This window comes from Olea europaea, chromosome 13 (genome assembly GCF_002742605.1).
Source record: "Olea europaea var. sylvestris chromosome 13, O_europaea_v1, whole genome shotgun sequence".
Lineage (NCBI taxonomy): Eukaryota > Viridiplantae > Streptophyta > Magnoliopsida > Lamiales > Oleaceae > Olea > Olea europaea.
The window spans coordinates 8,108,923-8,125,299 of record NC_036249.1 but is presented as its reverse complement, the minus strand read 5'-3'; the positions used below and the strand labels follow the sequence as shown (position 1 = coordinate 8,125,299).

The following is a 16,377-nucleotide window of genomic DNA, read 5'->3' as shown; positions in this document are numbered from 1 at the left end:
GGAAATCAAATGCACTGGTCCGAAATGAAGTGAGAACCAATTAAATATTGTCAATGATAATTAGGAACACCTTCCATAAAGGAGAAGCCATGTAAAAATTAAGCGAGACGATCAATGAATATATATGGGAGGAAGTAAGATTTACCTTAGGATGCTGAATCAAGCTTAAAATTGTAATGGTAATCACTGTGCTTATGGACATGCAGTAACTCATGTTGTTTTGTGAATACAACAGAACCTAGCACTGTACATCCCTACATACTTATAAATTGATCATACCTCAATTCTAAAATTTTAATATTCTTTTACAGTTTGAAAGGAATAAACAGATTTATCACCTTATTGACAAAACAGTATTGGAAAAATTGACTGCAGAGTTTGTGCTGAAATTCAAGCTCTTGGATTGACTTAAAAGTAAGCATAAAGTTCTCCAGACAAGTGAACCCAATAAATACAAGTACGCAAAATTTGCTCAAAAACAGACTATATAGACAGACTACTAGTTAGAAGTCATTGAAAACAATTTATTGATTCATAAGTGCTTACCCGAGAATGTATACATCTGCTGGCTCTTGCATACATAGCCATTCATCAATTTCAAGATCATCAAATGGAAGTCTTCCGGCAACATTCCAAGTGCCTATCATTACTCTGTAAAAAATTAACTAGTATAATAATTAGTGAATCAGCAGGAACAAAATAAATTCATAGAAGATTCATTGTTATCAAAGTTGAAACCGAAAGTAAAATTACAAATACTTAATTTAGAGCCAAACCTCTCATCTTTTGTATTTATGTACTGAAGACGCAGAGTTTCTGATTTTCCTCTCCGGTGTCTCAGGGTATACCCTTTTGAAGGTTTCCCTAGATAAATAAGTTTTTTTCAATATATTTGCATAAATAAACTTCAGATCAGGTAAAATATGTTTTACTATTTGATATAGCAGCCTAATATAAGATCATTTATAATAACATTTGAAGATGGGCATAAGTTCTAATACAGTTAAAATGAAGCAAATTTACATTAAATTTATTAAAAAAGATTGAGAGAGAAATATGCGCAAAAGGCATCACAGAGATAAAGACATGCGAAGCGATTAACTATTGCAAAAGTTTTGACATATTAAAGGAGGACATTTGAAACTTGTATTTTGAGAATTTCGATAATATTTTAACTTTAAAAATTCGTTTGCAATCACGTGCTATCTGAATCCACAAATCGTCTATACCATGTGAAAGTTTGTTTCGAAAACTACATCGTTTTCATATCGAATGGTCCAAACGGATATCGAAAATAGTTAAATATATATCAAACGTACGCCTAAAAAAAGACGTCTAACTCGTTTTTTCTTTTAAAAAATTTAATTAATTATTATTATTGCACGATAAATTTTTCATTATAATTTATATCGTTTCATTCGGAAGTCTCACATGAAATATGACGAAATTTTTTTAGGGTCGTTACGGATTAAATGCAATTTGAATTACTTTCGAATTATATTTGCTTTAAATTTGAATTTCATTTACTTCCTGAACTAAATTTGAATTTTATTTCAATTCACTTAATTTCTATATTCAATTTAATTTACTCAATGTTAGTTCAGCATTTGTCAGTGAAATGATAAACAAAACTATACAAGTAGCAAAATTTATTTAATAATATTAATAACGATGTAATTATACGACGTTTTCAAAGTATCAAAATACATATTAACTTATTTTCATTGATATTATGTTGTTTATTAAAAAAATTATTTTTAAAATTTTGACCCCACAATACTAAAGGTCTGGGTCCGTCCCTGCCCTAAAGGTATATTTATGGAAGCATGTGAGAGGTGTGTATATGGGGACAGCCATGCATGCAATTGAATCATAATTGCACATATTAATAGAACTGTAAATATGGGTACCCAAGTTATTTGGTGGATTGAAATTACTACATCAGAGTTTAGTTACCGCTTGAAGTTCGACTTGAGCATTTGGATTGGTTTCCCTGTGTCGCATATTCATGATCCCCGTTCGTCCTTTCATCTTTGATGGAACAAGCTGAAATCAAATCGAACAAAAAATCATAAAATTGACTCATCTTTTGTATTTATGTACTGAAGACGTAGAGTTTCTGATTTTCCTCTTCGGTGTCTCAGGGAATACTCTTTTGAAGGTTTCCCTAGATAAATAAGTTTTTTTCAATATATTTGCAGAAATAAACTTCAGATCTATGCATTAATGAGGTAAAATATGCTTTACTATTTGATATAGCAGCCTAATATAAGATCATTTATAATAACATTTGAAGATGGGCATAAGTTCTAATACAGTTAAAATGAAGCAAATTTACATTAAATTTATTTAAAAAGATTGAGAGAGAAATATGCACAAAAGGCATCACAGAGATAAAGACATTTGTACATGTTCAATTCTTGGTAATCCAGTAGTTCAGAAGGCGTAGTTTAGAGGATCCATTTACATAAAGGACATATTTGGTACACACAATTGCACATTAACTCATTTTGTTTTTTAATACTGTCTAATTCTGATCAGACTTGCATAACAAACATATCTCCTAAAGGTATATTTATGGAAGCATGTGAGAGGTGTGTATATGGGGACAGCCATGCATGCAATTGAATCATAATTGCACATATTAATAGAACTGTAAATATGGGTACCCAAGTTATTTGATGGATTGAAATTACTACATCAGAGTTTAGTTACCGCTTGAAGTTCGACTTGAGCATTTGGATTGGTTTCCCTGTGTCGCATATTCATGATCCCCGTTCGTCCTTTCATCTTTGATGGAACAAGCTGAAATCCAATCGAACAATAATTCATAAAATTGATGATCAATCACGGAATGAATTGTCATGGGCAATTAATTAACGAAATCCTCACCATCATCCTCGCTTTCTTCATCAACTTCATCTTCACTAAAATCATAAACCTGTGGCTTTATATTCAGCCATTTTTTCATCACAGTGGACGGCCAAAATGGCTGCGTGAAAATGAAAAATTACACCGTCAATTATCATAAACCTAAGCAAAATAACACGCCAGAATTGTCATTACAGCAAATAAATTCATACATGCGATCGCTTTCCTCTTCGAGCTTTCATTATCAGAATCTAAAGCAACGACTTTACGCTCAAAATTCGAATAATATGAATGCTGAAGTTCGGCAATTCCTTCTGTACTATATATGGAAGCAAACACACAGTACTATATATGGAAGCAAAACGTTAATTAAGAAAATTTAATTAACATTTTATCCAATCGTTTGTAACGCGTTTATCGATTAATTTAGAAATTAAAAGTAATGGTTGAGAGACAGCCCACTTCGTTAACTTGCTACATAAATTCTTGATGCTGTCATTTTCATCTTGAAATGAAAAGGCAGGATATTATTAAAAACCCAACTCTAAAGTACTAAAATATTAGGGAAAATGATGCACGTATCATAGGCTACTGGCAGGTGAGAAAGAGGTGGGGATGGGCCCCACAATTTTTTTTTTTAATAATACGTGTGGAGCCCGACCCCAAACAATGAGGGGCTGTGAGGCCCCTATGAACCAAGCAAGAGCTCGGTTTTATTAGCATGTCACTCTCATTTCCACTCCACGTCTAACGAATCTATGTACAGGAAATGTGGTTCTGGACGATGGATTTTTATCAAGTTCAGTATGACTTTAATTGACTTGGATGGTTGATTTGATTCGGTGCACAACTTAGTAAAGATACAAAAATCGAGTTGTATAAGTGAGTTTAAACTCATTTTGATGAGCTCGAACTTCCGTTTGTCAAAAGCTCTGAAAACAAGTTTGAATCTAACACTTGTTCAACATAAGTGTGGAGGACGTGGACCTCATTCGTTGTCTAATATAGACTTATGTAGTAGGTAAACTAATACTAATTCAAGTTAGTACATGAATAAAAATACTAAATGCATGTTTGGTTATGGTTTTTCTCTCCCAAAAAAATCATTTTTTTGACCATTACTTCTCTAAGTCAGCAGTCATTTTTTACTTATTCTCTCATGGGTGGGGTCCATTTTTTTCTCTGTAGTCAAAAAATCAATTCTCATAATCACCACCGAACAAACCTTAAATATGATCAGATACATTTAGAAGGTATATTTGGAACAAGAAGATTGTGGTTAGAAGAAAAAGTGGAAGGTAAAGCCGAACGTAATTGTGACCTAAATAAGGCTAACAACATGTAACTATTTTAATTGTATCATAATTCTTCTTATCTTATTTCATGAACATTTTAATACAACTTTGAATTTAAAATCAATACTTTAAAAATATCTCTAAGATGATTGTACAAAACCACAATTGTTATTGAAAGTTGAATGTTGAATCACTACTTAAATATTGTAAAGAGACTGACTAAACTTCATCGTACAAAACAATAGATCCAATCAATACTTAAAATATCAATTAATAGGATTAAAGATTCAACCCAATTGGAATTTAAAATTGCATCTTGCGATGCCTAGTGGGATTTAGATTTCTTTCTTAAGAGATGAACCCTAAACTTAAGTAATGTATTCAATTACCATGTGAATACAGGTTGTAAAACTTTTGATAAAAATAAATGATATGTGCAGTTGAAAAGTTAATACTAGAAATTATGAAGTGTGGATAAAATTAATTGTTAATTTTGACCTCAATTTTTAAACTATTCCAAACAAGCACTTAGTTGTTGACTCGGATAAAACACCAAATCATCAAGTCACTAGTTGATCATCAATTGAATCTATGAGTCACTGCTATTTAAACAAAAAATATTTATCACATCGAGTCATTTAATTAAAGAGTAATACTATTTTATATCAATGGTGTTTAATTAGTACTAATCTAGATTTGATGACCCATTTCAATTGTGATCATTTTGATTCATTTGACAACTAAAAGTGTGTGTCATTTATTATCCAGACTGGTGTTAAGCATCATCAGTGTTATTTGAGTTGTGAAAATTTTGATCTATCATGTTAACATGTTCGTTTTTGCGACTTGATCGATTGGAATGACAATGAGCTGGGTTGTCATCCTTGTCTCCCGCCCCTTTTTTTCATCCCTATTAATACGTCCAAATCAAAAACGTCGGTCGAGTCAAATTAGTAGCCCAACATGCATTTTTTAACCTTCATTATTATGAATATTAGTAGAGTAAGGACGAGTTGCATGGGTTACAAGTCGAGTAGGAAGCAATAATATATAAATATACGAATGAAGTGACCGTCTAACCAACTAATTTAACTTAAGTCATGACATCACGGCAAAGATTTCCCACCACGAAACTCCATTAGCATATAATAAAATATTTGAGGTCAAATGGGTAATTAATTATAAAAATAATATTTTAATTTATTGTTTACACAGCTATATTACTATAGGTAGGGCGGTGAGTGGCACATAAATAAAAATAAGAAAAAAGCTGTGTGTACAACATTTATTTTCACAGTATTTTTCACACTCCCTCATAAAGGTGGGGTCAATGATTATTTTAATTGTGGATTCCACCCAATGTGTGTGTGAAAAAAGCTGTGAACAATAGAAACAAAATTATATATGTTAGCACTCAGTGTAGAAGAGGAAGACAGAAGTATGCATAAATTCAATTGGACGCACACAGCGGATCAAGATTTCGGACCACATACTCCACTACTGTTTCATAATTGAACATAAAAAATATTTAACTTCAATTTAAACCGTAATTTAATTTTTAATTTATTGTAGTACGAGGGTAAAATGTTACCATAAATAAGTTAATTTTTAGTTAAAACTCTCAAAATGTTTCTGGATTTAATAAAACATAGAACGATACTGAAAATGTATTTTTGAGTTTCGAAAACGCTTCTTGGAGTACTCTAAGAATTTCAAAGTTCAAAATATGTTTGAAACACGAAATTAAGAATACTACTTTAGAAGTTGATATCAGTTAACATAGAAAATCGCCTCCGAAGATAAGCAATGTAAATCATTGCACGCCAATCTGAAGCCGTCGACTTCCCAAGACGTTCTATCTCAACACGAGACTATCTATCCCCCAAGTGCTCTACCTCTATGAGAGGCCATCGCCTCCCCCCAGGGGGGTCTACCTCTGCGCTAAATCATCGACCCACCATGGGCGCTTTGCCTCTACGCGAGGCTATCGACCCCCCATAGGCACTCTACTTCTACACGAGGCCAACGACCCCAGGGGGCGTTTACCTCTACGAGACACCATCGAGCCCCCGGGGTGCTCTACCTCTAACAAAAGGTGCTACATTAAGTCATGCTTCAACTCGAAGGGGAAGCACCACCACTGTTACTCCGCGACGAATGACCAAGTGACCTAGGTGGTTGCGCCCCACTTTTCTTCCCCTTGTGCTGCGCAAGGAACTTATCAAAACCTAAGAGGAAGGGTACTCGGTCAATATCCACTCCTTGGTCAGTTTGATGGACGTCGCCATCGCCTTCCCACCGTATGAATGCAAGGCCCTAGCATAATCAAACGATGACTTGTAGTGCTCCACAGATGCCTCTAAGTCCGTAGTATACTCAGCAGAGGCCTTATACCTCTCGACTGCCTCCTCCGAAGCATGAGCCAACACAGACCGCAAATTGTCATTCTCTGTCTGCTGCTCGCGGGCTCGAGCATCCGACGCCTTTAGAGATTTCTTTAAGGAAGATATTTTCTTCTTCTAATGATGAGCTTCTTTCTTCTTCTCTTCCGCAAGAGTCTTCAACTCTAAGGCCTGACTACGACTCAATTCAGCAAACTCGGTCTGAAGTGCCACCACCTAAAGGATAAGGAGACAATGTGAGAGTCGAATGGTAAAATCATGCTCAAAAAATAAGACTCGGTGTAAAAGAGATATAGAATTAAAAGCATACCCTATGGAGATATACTGTCCCAGCCCTCTCGATGTCGTCTGTGCTACGTCCTGCAATCGCCCTGGCCCGCGCGGGTGTCACCAAAGACTTAAGCACCCCAACTCATAATAACCGCGGGTGGGAGGAAACCCGAAATTAGGAAGTGAATCCTCACGCTCCCTCCGCGTGCGACTGGAAGAACCCGGCCTAGGAACAGGAGCAACCTCGATAGGCTCGTTTGAGGGTTGGGGAGTCTCTTTTGCTACCTGAGACCTTTCCCCTTGGTCAGCTGTCTTTTTCCTTTTTAAGAGAGCGGGGGATGGCTCAATATCACTTCTATGCCCTTGTTCAGGCATAGAGTCTATGGTCCCCTCCAGGTCAAATTACATCCCCATACATGCAAGGTCAGGCCCGTCAGGCTTGCAAAACAAAAGAGTGCGAAAACATAAAACAAGGAAGGGAGGCTCAAGAGTGTACCGTCAATGGGAGCGAGGCCCTCGTCACTTCCCGATAGGGTCTTCAATACCTCGTCCAGATCAAAGTCCATATCTGTATGCACATACCCAAACTGATTAGTCCTAAAAAGCAACAAATAAGAAATATGAGCAAGTCAAAAATAATAGGAACCAGCGGAAGCAACCTACCAGTAGGACGATTCATCTCCACTATCAACATGTTCCTCATGGTCATGATCGATCCTAAGTCAGGTGCGAGAGGGGGTATATCAACCAACTGTTGGATTTGAGCTTTTAGAGTAGAGGAAGCTTCTACTTGACTATTGAAAAGGCGAATTTGAGGATGCCGCCAATTGGTATTGAAAGGAAATCGACATGCTGAAGGCCGGGCGAAGAAGAACCGAGATTTCCAACCGCTATTCGAATTCCTGAACCTAGGAAATAACAAAGGGACCTTAGTGGTAAAAAAGACAAACGCATTGCACTAAACTAGTTCGTGCATCTCAAAGACACACCTAAAGAGGTCTATGAAAAGTGGAATTCTCCTCCTAAGACAAACATACAAGAAGTACAATGCTTTTCTCCAGGGTTTATTTGACTAGGAGTAAGATGAAACTCATTGAAAATCGACACAAAGAAAGGATGAATGGGTAGCTGGAAACTGCCATCCATGATGTCCTTATATACCGTTATCTCACGAGGATCGGACCCCGGAAGCCCCTCTTTGGGATTGGGGGCTCTATAGACATAGTCATCGACCCGGTCATACCTAGCAAGACATTTCTCTAACTTGAGCAGGGAATTGTAAGGGCTATAACCTCTGAGAATCTCAAGAGGGACAATCTCACCAGTCGGATCCCGCTCGATTTCTAAGTTTTGAGTGGGAAGCTTGGTAGAGCCAATATGCCTCTTGGGAGAATTAGAAACCAACATTTGAGGTTCGGTTGAAGAAGTCCTGTTATCGAAATCACGAATGGATCTATTGGATGAAGGAGGGGATTCGCTAGGTAGCCTATCCAGTGAGTCAGAAGAACAATCGGCTCGAGGGGAGATCGAGGACTGGCCCGTCCGAAGGCGGGCCGACCTCTGATCAGCCGACCGGCCCACCAATCGATCGACCCATCGTCGAAGTCGACCGGCCCTTCCGACGAAGGTTTGGTCGACTCATTACATTCCCCGTCGCCACTCTCGTCGAAGGTAGAGGTGATGATAGTCTTACACGTTTAAAAAAAAAAAGAGAAAGATGAGGGGAAAAGCAAAAACTCTAAGTAAAAATTTTGGAATGAAGGAGGAGAATGTTACCTTGAGGAGGAGAAAATCTAGGATGTTGAGGATGAGTCGAAATGATTTCAAATAAGAGTCCACCCCCTTTTTATAGGCAAAAGAGATTCAAATTTTTTGGGGGGAAATTCCCTTCAAGACTATGTCAATTGGTTGGGTGCCAAATGTATAGTAAAATAGCTGGTCGGACAAAATTGAACCACTCGACTTGCTCATTCGAGCTAATTTTATTTATATAAAAATAATAATAAATAAAAAATCTAGATAAAGGAAGTTGCTACTCCATTGTCGAAAAAATATTGACAGGGAGTAGGGGGCTAATGATATCAATTAACATAGAAAATCGCCTCTGAAGATAAGCAATGTAAATCATTGCACGCCAATGCGAAGCCGTCTACCTCCACATGAGACTACCTACCCCTCAGGGGGGGGGAGGGGGGGCTCTATCTTCGCGCTAGACCGTCAACCCACCATGGGCGCTCTACCTTTACGTGAGGCCGTCAACCCCCTATGGGTGCTCTACCTTTACGTGAGGCCGTCAACCCCCAAGGACGTCTACCTCTACGAGAGACCATCAAGCTCTCGGGGTGCTCTACCTCTACGCGAGACCGTCGACCCCCCTGGGGGGCACTCTACCTCTACATAAGATCACCGTTCGACGTGAAATTGTTTATAGGGTCATCTCAACACTTAGCCACAAAATCTCGAATGAATTGACAAGGATACATGACGGTTACCTCAGACCCAACCTTCGAGCGAGAAGTTAGGATCCCCCACTCAGAACGTGGTCATACTTCCCAGTATCACTGATTATCACAACGAAGGTAAAATAGGGGAGAAAGTCTCGCCTTCATTTTTCAGGTTACTCACACCCAATGGAATAGCAGGAATGTCAAACGCCAACAAGTAGACGTGAATGTATTATTCCACCACCATCTCAGAAGTTATCAATTTTCCATGCAATCTAAATTTCAAGAATAAAGAAAGATTGAAGATATAACAAAGTTTTTCTTTTTTTTTTAATGTCAAGAATGTTGGTCCCGAAATTTTTGGTGCTGTGTGAAATCTAAACGAGTTAACCCTTTTATTTATTTATTTCTTGACAATCTCTTTAAGAGTATATGCATTTAATTTTCGTTACGGTAATGGATAAAAAATAATTCTTGGTGTACATTATGGACACCATAATGGTGTCCATAATGTACCCATAGCACAACTCATAGATAAATATAAGAGTAAATAAAGGATATCAGAAAAAATATAAACTAGTTTATTATAAAACAAATAACGCTAACACAAGCTTTGTAAGATTGATAAAACTGAAAATAAAAAAAAATTATGAAAGACGAGAATTCAGAAGTAAGATATACATAAAATTGCAGTCACTGAAAAATACTACATTCTTCAAATTTATTACAATGTACTTAAATCTACACTTGGAAATCATTGAAATTGACATGCATTAAGTCACACAACAAAAATAAAGAAATCATCGTAAAATTATAGTCTAAAAATAGTATAAATCCAAAACAAAAATTAGAAAAATTAATGTTCGACAATAATTCTACAATTTGTGAAGACTAGCATATTATCTTCCTTTTATGCTACTATCATAGTCTGATTAGGATTTGAGAAGAACCGTAGTTAGAATTTTTTTGGGAAGACTCTGCAACTTACTACTTTCAAAAGAATTTCTTTTTCTTTTTCTTTTTTCTTTTTTTAATATCAAAGGCACAATGTTTGAATCGTGTGACTGATTGAAGATAATTATGAAAGGATTGACAATAATATTGGAAATATGTGCAATTGTTTTTGGAAGAATTAAGAAGATTTTTTACAAGGGCTGAAGGAATTTTTCATAATATTCGGAAAGTTATAAATAGTGTTTTCAATATTTTAGTTTATATATCCATTTTTCCTTAAAAAATATCAAATTTACCGTGCAACCTCAATTTAGGTGGCACTAAGCCCTTGTTTGATCCTCATTTTGAAGGAAATAATATATTTTGAATAGTAGATTGATGAAAAATGTGTTGTTAAAAATTAAATAAAAGTTTTGAATTTGTGGGTGTAATATTATTTTATTGAATAATGTGTAATTAAAAATGAGTTTTAAAAAAATGAATTTTTGGAAAAATGACAATCAAACAAGGGCTAAATGATAGGTGGAATTACATGAATCATTTAATTTTACTTATCAATTAATATCACATTAACGCCACATAGACTAGAGTTACAATCCCAATGAAACTAAAAAATATTACTCTTTTGTTTAATATTTTAGATCTTGTCGCATCTCTTGTACGGCCTCAGGCCACCGCTCGCACCCCTATGTCATGGAATCTTGTGGTCCAATTCTTTTTTGTAAAATTTTTAATTAGGAACAATTAATAATGATATTAATTTGAAATATCAGGATAACATTTTTTTTGAATACACATTTAGTAAATTCAATCATGTAATTAGATAAACTATTCATCAGGTTATAGATTTAGTAACTGACATTAATGGATTAATCATTCGAGACAAAAACAGAGCCTAACGAATTAGAAATTACACAAAAAATTAATAAAATCAGCCTTAAAAGAGCATTAAAAATTAGTCAGAATTTAAAAGAATTTTAATAGGAGTATAAGATTAACATAAAGAGCCACGAAAAAATGGTGACCTAAAAAAATCAAGTTTTTTGAATTAATCATATCAATTCCCAAGAAAAATTCAAATAAAAACTTGAAGATAACATAATAGGGAAAAATACGTACGTATTGCAAGAGTTAAAAAAATCACTTGTGGTGTTGGTGCAATAAACGAAGCTATTGTAGCAAGAGTAATGTTGACGAGAAGAAAATGCAAAGAGGGAATTGGGAAAGAAGGGCGGTAGAGGATTCTAGTGATTGAAAGAGGAAAAATGTGTGATTATCATTACAGGTTTGGTATTGGATTATATTTAAATTGCTTTTGGACAAGATATATGTATTTGGACTTAGGTAATTAAAATGGGCCAAAAGCTTTGAAATGGATATTTTCTTCGGGCTGAATTGAGTAGCCTATTTAGTGTTTATGTTATAAATATTAAATTTTATAATTTTTTAAAGCAATCTAGTAATTATTAAAAATATCGGTTCCATTCAGTTATCCACGATTCCAATTCAAGAATCAAGATCAAACCAGATCCACTCTGTTCTTGATTTTAGATTTCGGTTCCTATTTATTTCTTTCGAGAGTCGAACCGGAACCTCCAGTTTCAATTTGGGAGATTCGATTCCGGTTAAAATGCCCACCCTAGGTATTTGAGCCAAATTTAATCGTTTAGGCCATTAGATGGCAATATTCTTATTATGAAGGAAATAAATTTCACTGTCAAAATTATTTATTTATTTATTTATTAAGATTATTTTTTCTAAAGTTGTTTAGAAGAGTAAGTTATGGAAGTTTAGAGTCATTATTTTCCTTAAAAGTAATTTTTGTTATTGGAATAATTCTACAAATTTTGGAATTTTCTTATTTATCGAATTTAATGGATTTAGATTAAGATAATATCGAGTTCTTGATGCTCGCATGGCATTACAATCAGAATTGAAACATAGGCAATGTCATTTTCTAATCAAAACCAAGACTTTATTCTTTATTAGTATTATTATTATTATTATTATTATTATTTGCAAGTAAAACTGTTATCGAGCTGAATCGTCACAAACACACGTTTCCATATAGATGTATGCCAAGTGTAAAGAAACTGAGAAACTATCATGTGCCAAATGAAAGAATGTTATAGAAGAAATGATTGAGAACTACACAACTAAAGTTGATCAAACTCTCGGGATGAACTTGTGATTTGGAGTCATTAACTAGTCACATTTCATTTTGATGTGTGACCCAACATACTGCAGACAAGAATAGGGTTGTTTTCAATTCGTGCAATGATCATCTTTTTTGAGCAACTCTACAAATGGGAGTTATACAAATGACTTGTATCGTCACCTCATTGCTGAGTTGGAGAACATACGCAATGATTTCGAGTTGTATTGCACCTTGTGAAATGAAAACACGTACAAATAAAGTAACCAAAATGATCTCACTCTAGATAGTCCTAGCTAGGAACAAGCAGCCAAAACGATCTCTTTCAATCTCTGGTTCCTAACTTTCGAAATTTCTATATCTACAATGGAACGTTGAAGTTGCTTAGTAATTTATAAAGTGATAGAGATTAGGGCCTCATTTGGTAGCCATGTTTTTCAAAATACATTTTTCTCTCTTTTCTTTTCAACCATACATTCTTTATTAAAATAATATTACACGTAAATCAAAAAAATTTCCTTATTTTTCAACCACATGTTTCACATCAATTTACTATTCTATAATGCATTTTTACATAAAAATATCTATCAAACACCTTTGATCGAGTCAATTGCTTTGGAATTGGATTAAAAATATCACATTGTCATATAGAAACGAGAAATTTGAACAACAAACATGGGCTAAACACCTTGAACCAACTACTTTTCTAGGCGAAATTTTATCACTTATACAGTAAGAACACTCTTATTTATTTATTTATTTATTTATTAAGACTTCTATTTTGGTACGAGATTTATTTGTTCAAATTACCATTCCTAGAATTTGTATTTAGAAGACTAAATTGAAGCTTCACCTATCTCTTTACAAGTTATAATTAGGGTTCATTAGTGTTCTATCGTCTTTCATTTTAGTATGTAAAAGTTGAGCTTCTCTAATTTGTGTTTCTTATTTCTGAGGCTTTCTTGATGCATTATATTGGCATCAAAGCTAGATTAGGAGTCATCATGCTATCGGGGAAGAGATTACTCGTTTTGTTCATCTTTTGTGAAGGAAATACAACGCGCACAAAAACATGTACTTAATAATAATCCAACAACGACATCTGATTGAATGACAAAATGCCTGATGTGTATGATAGGGGAAGAGTGGCATTTGGCCAACCATCACGTTATACTCCACAATCTAATCCGCATTTGACTTCAACTACAATTTAAGTTTTCGAGATTATTGTAGGGGAGAGTAATTATCAACCACCAAGGCGATATACAGGCTCAGTTCACCAAGAAACCGAATCAATACCAAAGAAAACAACCCAAGAACACCACAAAGGTTTCACCTATGGTTGTTAAGCTTTTTCCACTTCAAGAACACCACAAAGGAGGGAAATATCACCAAGATATATGCCTTAAACAAAATGGCAGAAGATGGAGATAGAGAGGCCGAGAGAAATCACGCAGGAAGGAGAAAGAGACACCAAGTCCTTTTTTATACATAGTGGCGTGAAGAAAAATGGGAATATATTGGACCAAGTCACATAATATGGTAAGTTAGGTTTTAGGTAATGGGTAAAGGTCCAATACCATATAAGTGGACAATAGTGTGGGCCTCAAAATTAGCTAGCCATCCAAATAGGTGGAAACATAGCCCATGAGCAACACAACTTAATTGGTTGCTTCAAATTGACCAATTTCTTCTTGGGTCGGGTCGTTAAAATTTGGTATCAATTTATTGCTCAGTCATATCGCAATCATCGACTGATATTAATAAACAGTTTACATCATCGCCCGGGAGGTCATTTGACAATAATATGTCTAACAACTTCCACCTTTGTGTCAAAAGACTTGCAAAAAGAATGTTTTCCATTAGTGACACTTCTAACGAAAAAACCAATAAAACTGGAAATTTTTTACCTGTACTAATGTTTAGAAGTTACTTGCAACTTCTAAACTTTGCCAGTGGCAGTACCTTCGTGCCCATATCGAAAGGGTTGTAGTGTGTGTGGACCTTTTCAAGTCTTACCATCTCTTGAAATACTATATTTCGAATGAAGGGGAGTCGAACATCAATGTGTTTAGTGCGCTCGTGAAAAATGGAGTTCTTGCACAAATGTATAGATGACAGACTATTAGAATACACTACCACATAATCATTCGAGACACATAGTTCATGGAGTAGGCCTCTAAGCCATAGAGCTTCTTTAATAGCTTCAGTGGTGGCAATATATTCTGATTCTGTAGTGGATAGTGCAACAATGTGTTGTAATTGTGATTTCTAACTAACACATGAATTGGATAAGGTAAACACGTAAGATGAAGTCGATTTCCTACCATCCCTATCTCTGGCATAATCAGTATCTACAAAACCCTTCAATTTTACACCTTCTTTATTAGCACTAAACTTTAAACATATGTCACTCGTACCCTTCAAGTACTTTAATAGCCACTTTAACGCTTCCCAATATTCGAGGCCTGGATTAGCCATGTACCTACTGAGAGTACTAACAACAAAGACTAAATCCGGTCTAGTGCAAACTATCAAATACATTATGGAACCAATCACATTAGAGTAAGGCACTCTACTCATATATTCTACTTCACGCTCATTGCAAAGGGATTGTTCTTTCGGTAAGATGAAATGATTAGCAAGAGGCAGCGTAACAGGTTTGCAATCGTTCATATTAAATTTATTCAATATTTTAGATATGTATGAAGACTGATGCAAGAACAAAACGAAATTTGACCTCTCTCTCTCTCTCTCTCTATTTCCATGCCTAGGATTCTCTTAGCCATGCCTAGGTCTTTCATGTCAAATTCACCACTTAGTTTTGTTTTTATATTATTTATCCACTTAGAAGAATAACCAATCAAGAGCATGTCATCCACATAGAGCAAAAAAAATAGATAATTATCATTAGTCTCATTGTGTTGAAAATACAATGAGTGATCAAATTTATTTCTTTGGAACCCTATAGTGAATACAAAGGAATCAAACCTCTTGTACCACTATCTAGGAGATTGTTTTAACCCATATAAGGATCTTCTCAGAAAACGCACATAATCAGGTTTTGACTTATCCTTAAAAATTTTTGGTTGATTCATGAAGATTTGTTCGTCAAGCTCATCATGTAAAAAAGTAGTTTTTACATCAAATTGTTCAAGTTCCCAGTAAAAATGCGCAACTAAGGCAAGCATAACCTTAATAGTGGTGTACTTAACAATTGGTGAAAAAATCTCATTATAATCAACGCCTTCCTTCTACGTGTAACCTTTAGCGACTAACCTAACTTTAAACCTTAAGGGTTCCGAGCTACTAGTACCTTCCTTAACCTTAAAGATTCATTTGCAATCGATGATCAATTTGTTCTTAGGCCTAGATACTAGCTCCTAAGTATGATTCTTTTCTAGAGAACTCATCTCTTCTTTCATTGCCTTAAGCCACTCATTAGATTGATCACTACCTATCGCCTCTTCAAAGGTTTTTGGCTCTTTATCAGCTAGTTCTTCATAACTAGCATAGGCGAAAGCTAATTCAGATTCAAAGCCGAACCTTCTAGGTTCTCTTGTCTATCTTCGCTCTCTATCCCTAACTAGATTATAATTAGTTAATGGATTTTCTTCCTCAGGGTGTTCTTTTATCACTACTTTGTTACCGTTCTCCACTTTAGGTTCCTGAACGTAAATCTCCACCTCATTAGGAGTAGTAGGGGCAGGTGTACTAAGTTTTCCTAACTCCACCTTAAATCGATCTCTCTCCTCACCAGGTTCAGTTTCACTTACAAGTTCGATTTCCCCTTTAATACATGGCAGCTCATTCTCGTTAAATGTGATATCCCTACTCACGATGATCTTAACCCCCTTTTGACTTCTATCCTATAATCTGTATCCCTTAAGACCCTCGAGATACCCTAGAAAAATATACTTTCTAGCTGTAGGTTCTAGCTTTCCCTCGATTTGATGAGAAAAAGCGGCACAGCCAAAGGTTCTAAG

At 35.3% G+C, this 16,377-nt stretch overlaps 1 protein-coding gene across 1 annotated transcript in view; it reads right to left on the bottom strand.

The window, feature by feature from the left end:
* LOC111407490 (type I inositol polyphosphate 5-phosphatase 2-like) overlaps window positions 1–3,147 on the bottom strand; it is an 18,164-nt gene extending 15,017 nt beyond the window's left edge. The window contains exons 1-2 of the mRNA XM_023036995.1: window positions 3,084–3,147; window positions 2,893–2,992 (exon numbers count right to left, since the gene is read on the bottom strand). Coding sequence (XP_022892763.1) covers window positions 2,893–2,992; window positions 3,084–3,113 — 130 coding nt within the window. The 5' untranslated portion in view covers window positions 3,114–3,147. The remainder of the gene's footprint in view (window positions 1–2,892; window positions 2,993–3,083) is intronic.
* Between the last annotated feature and the right edge of the window lie 13,230 nt (window positions 3,148–16,377).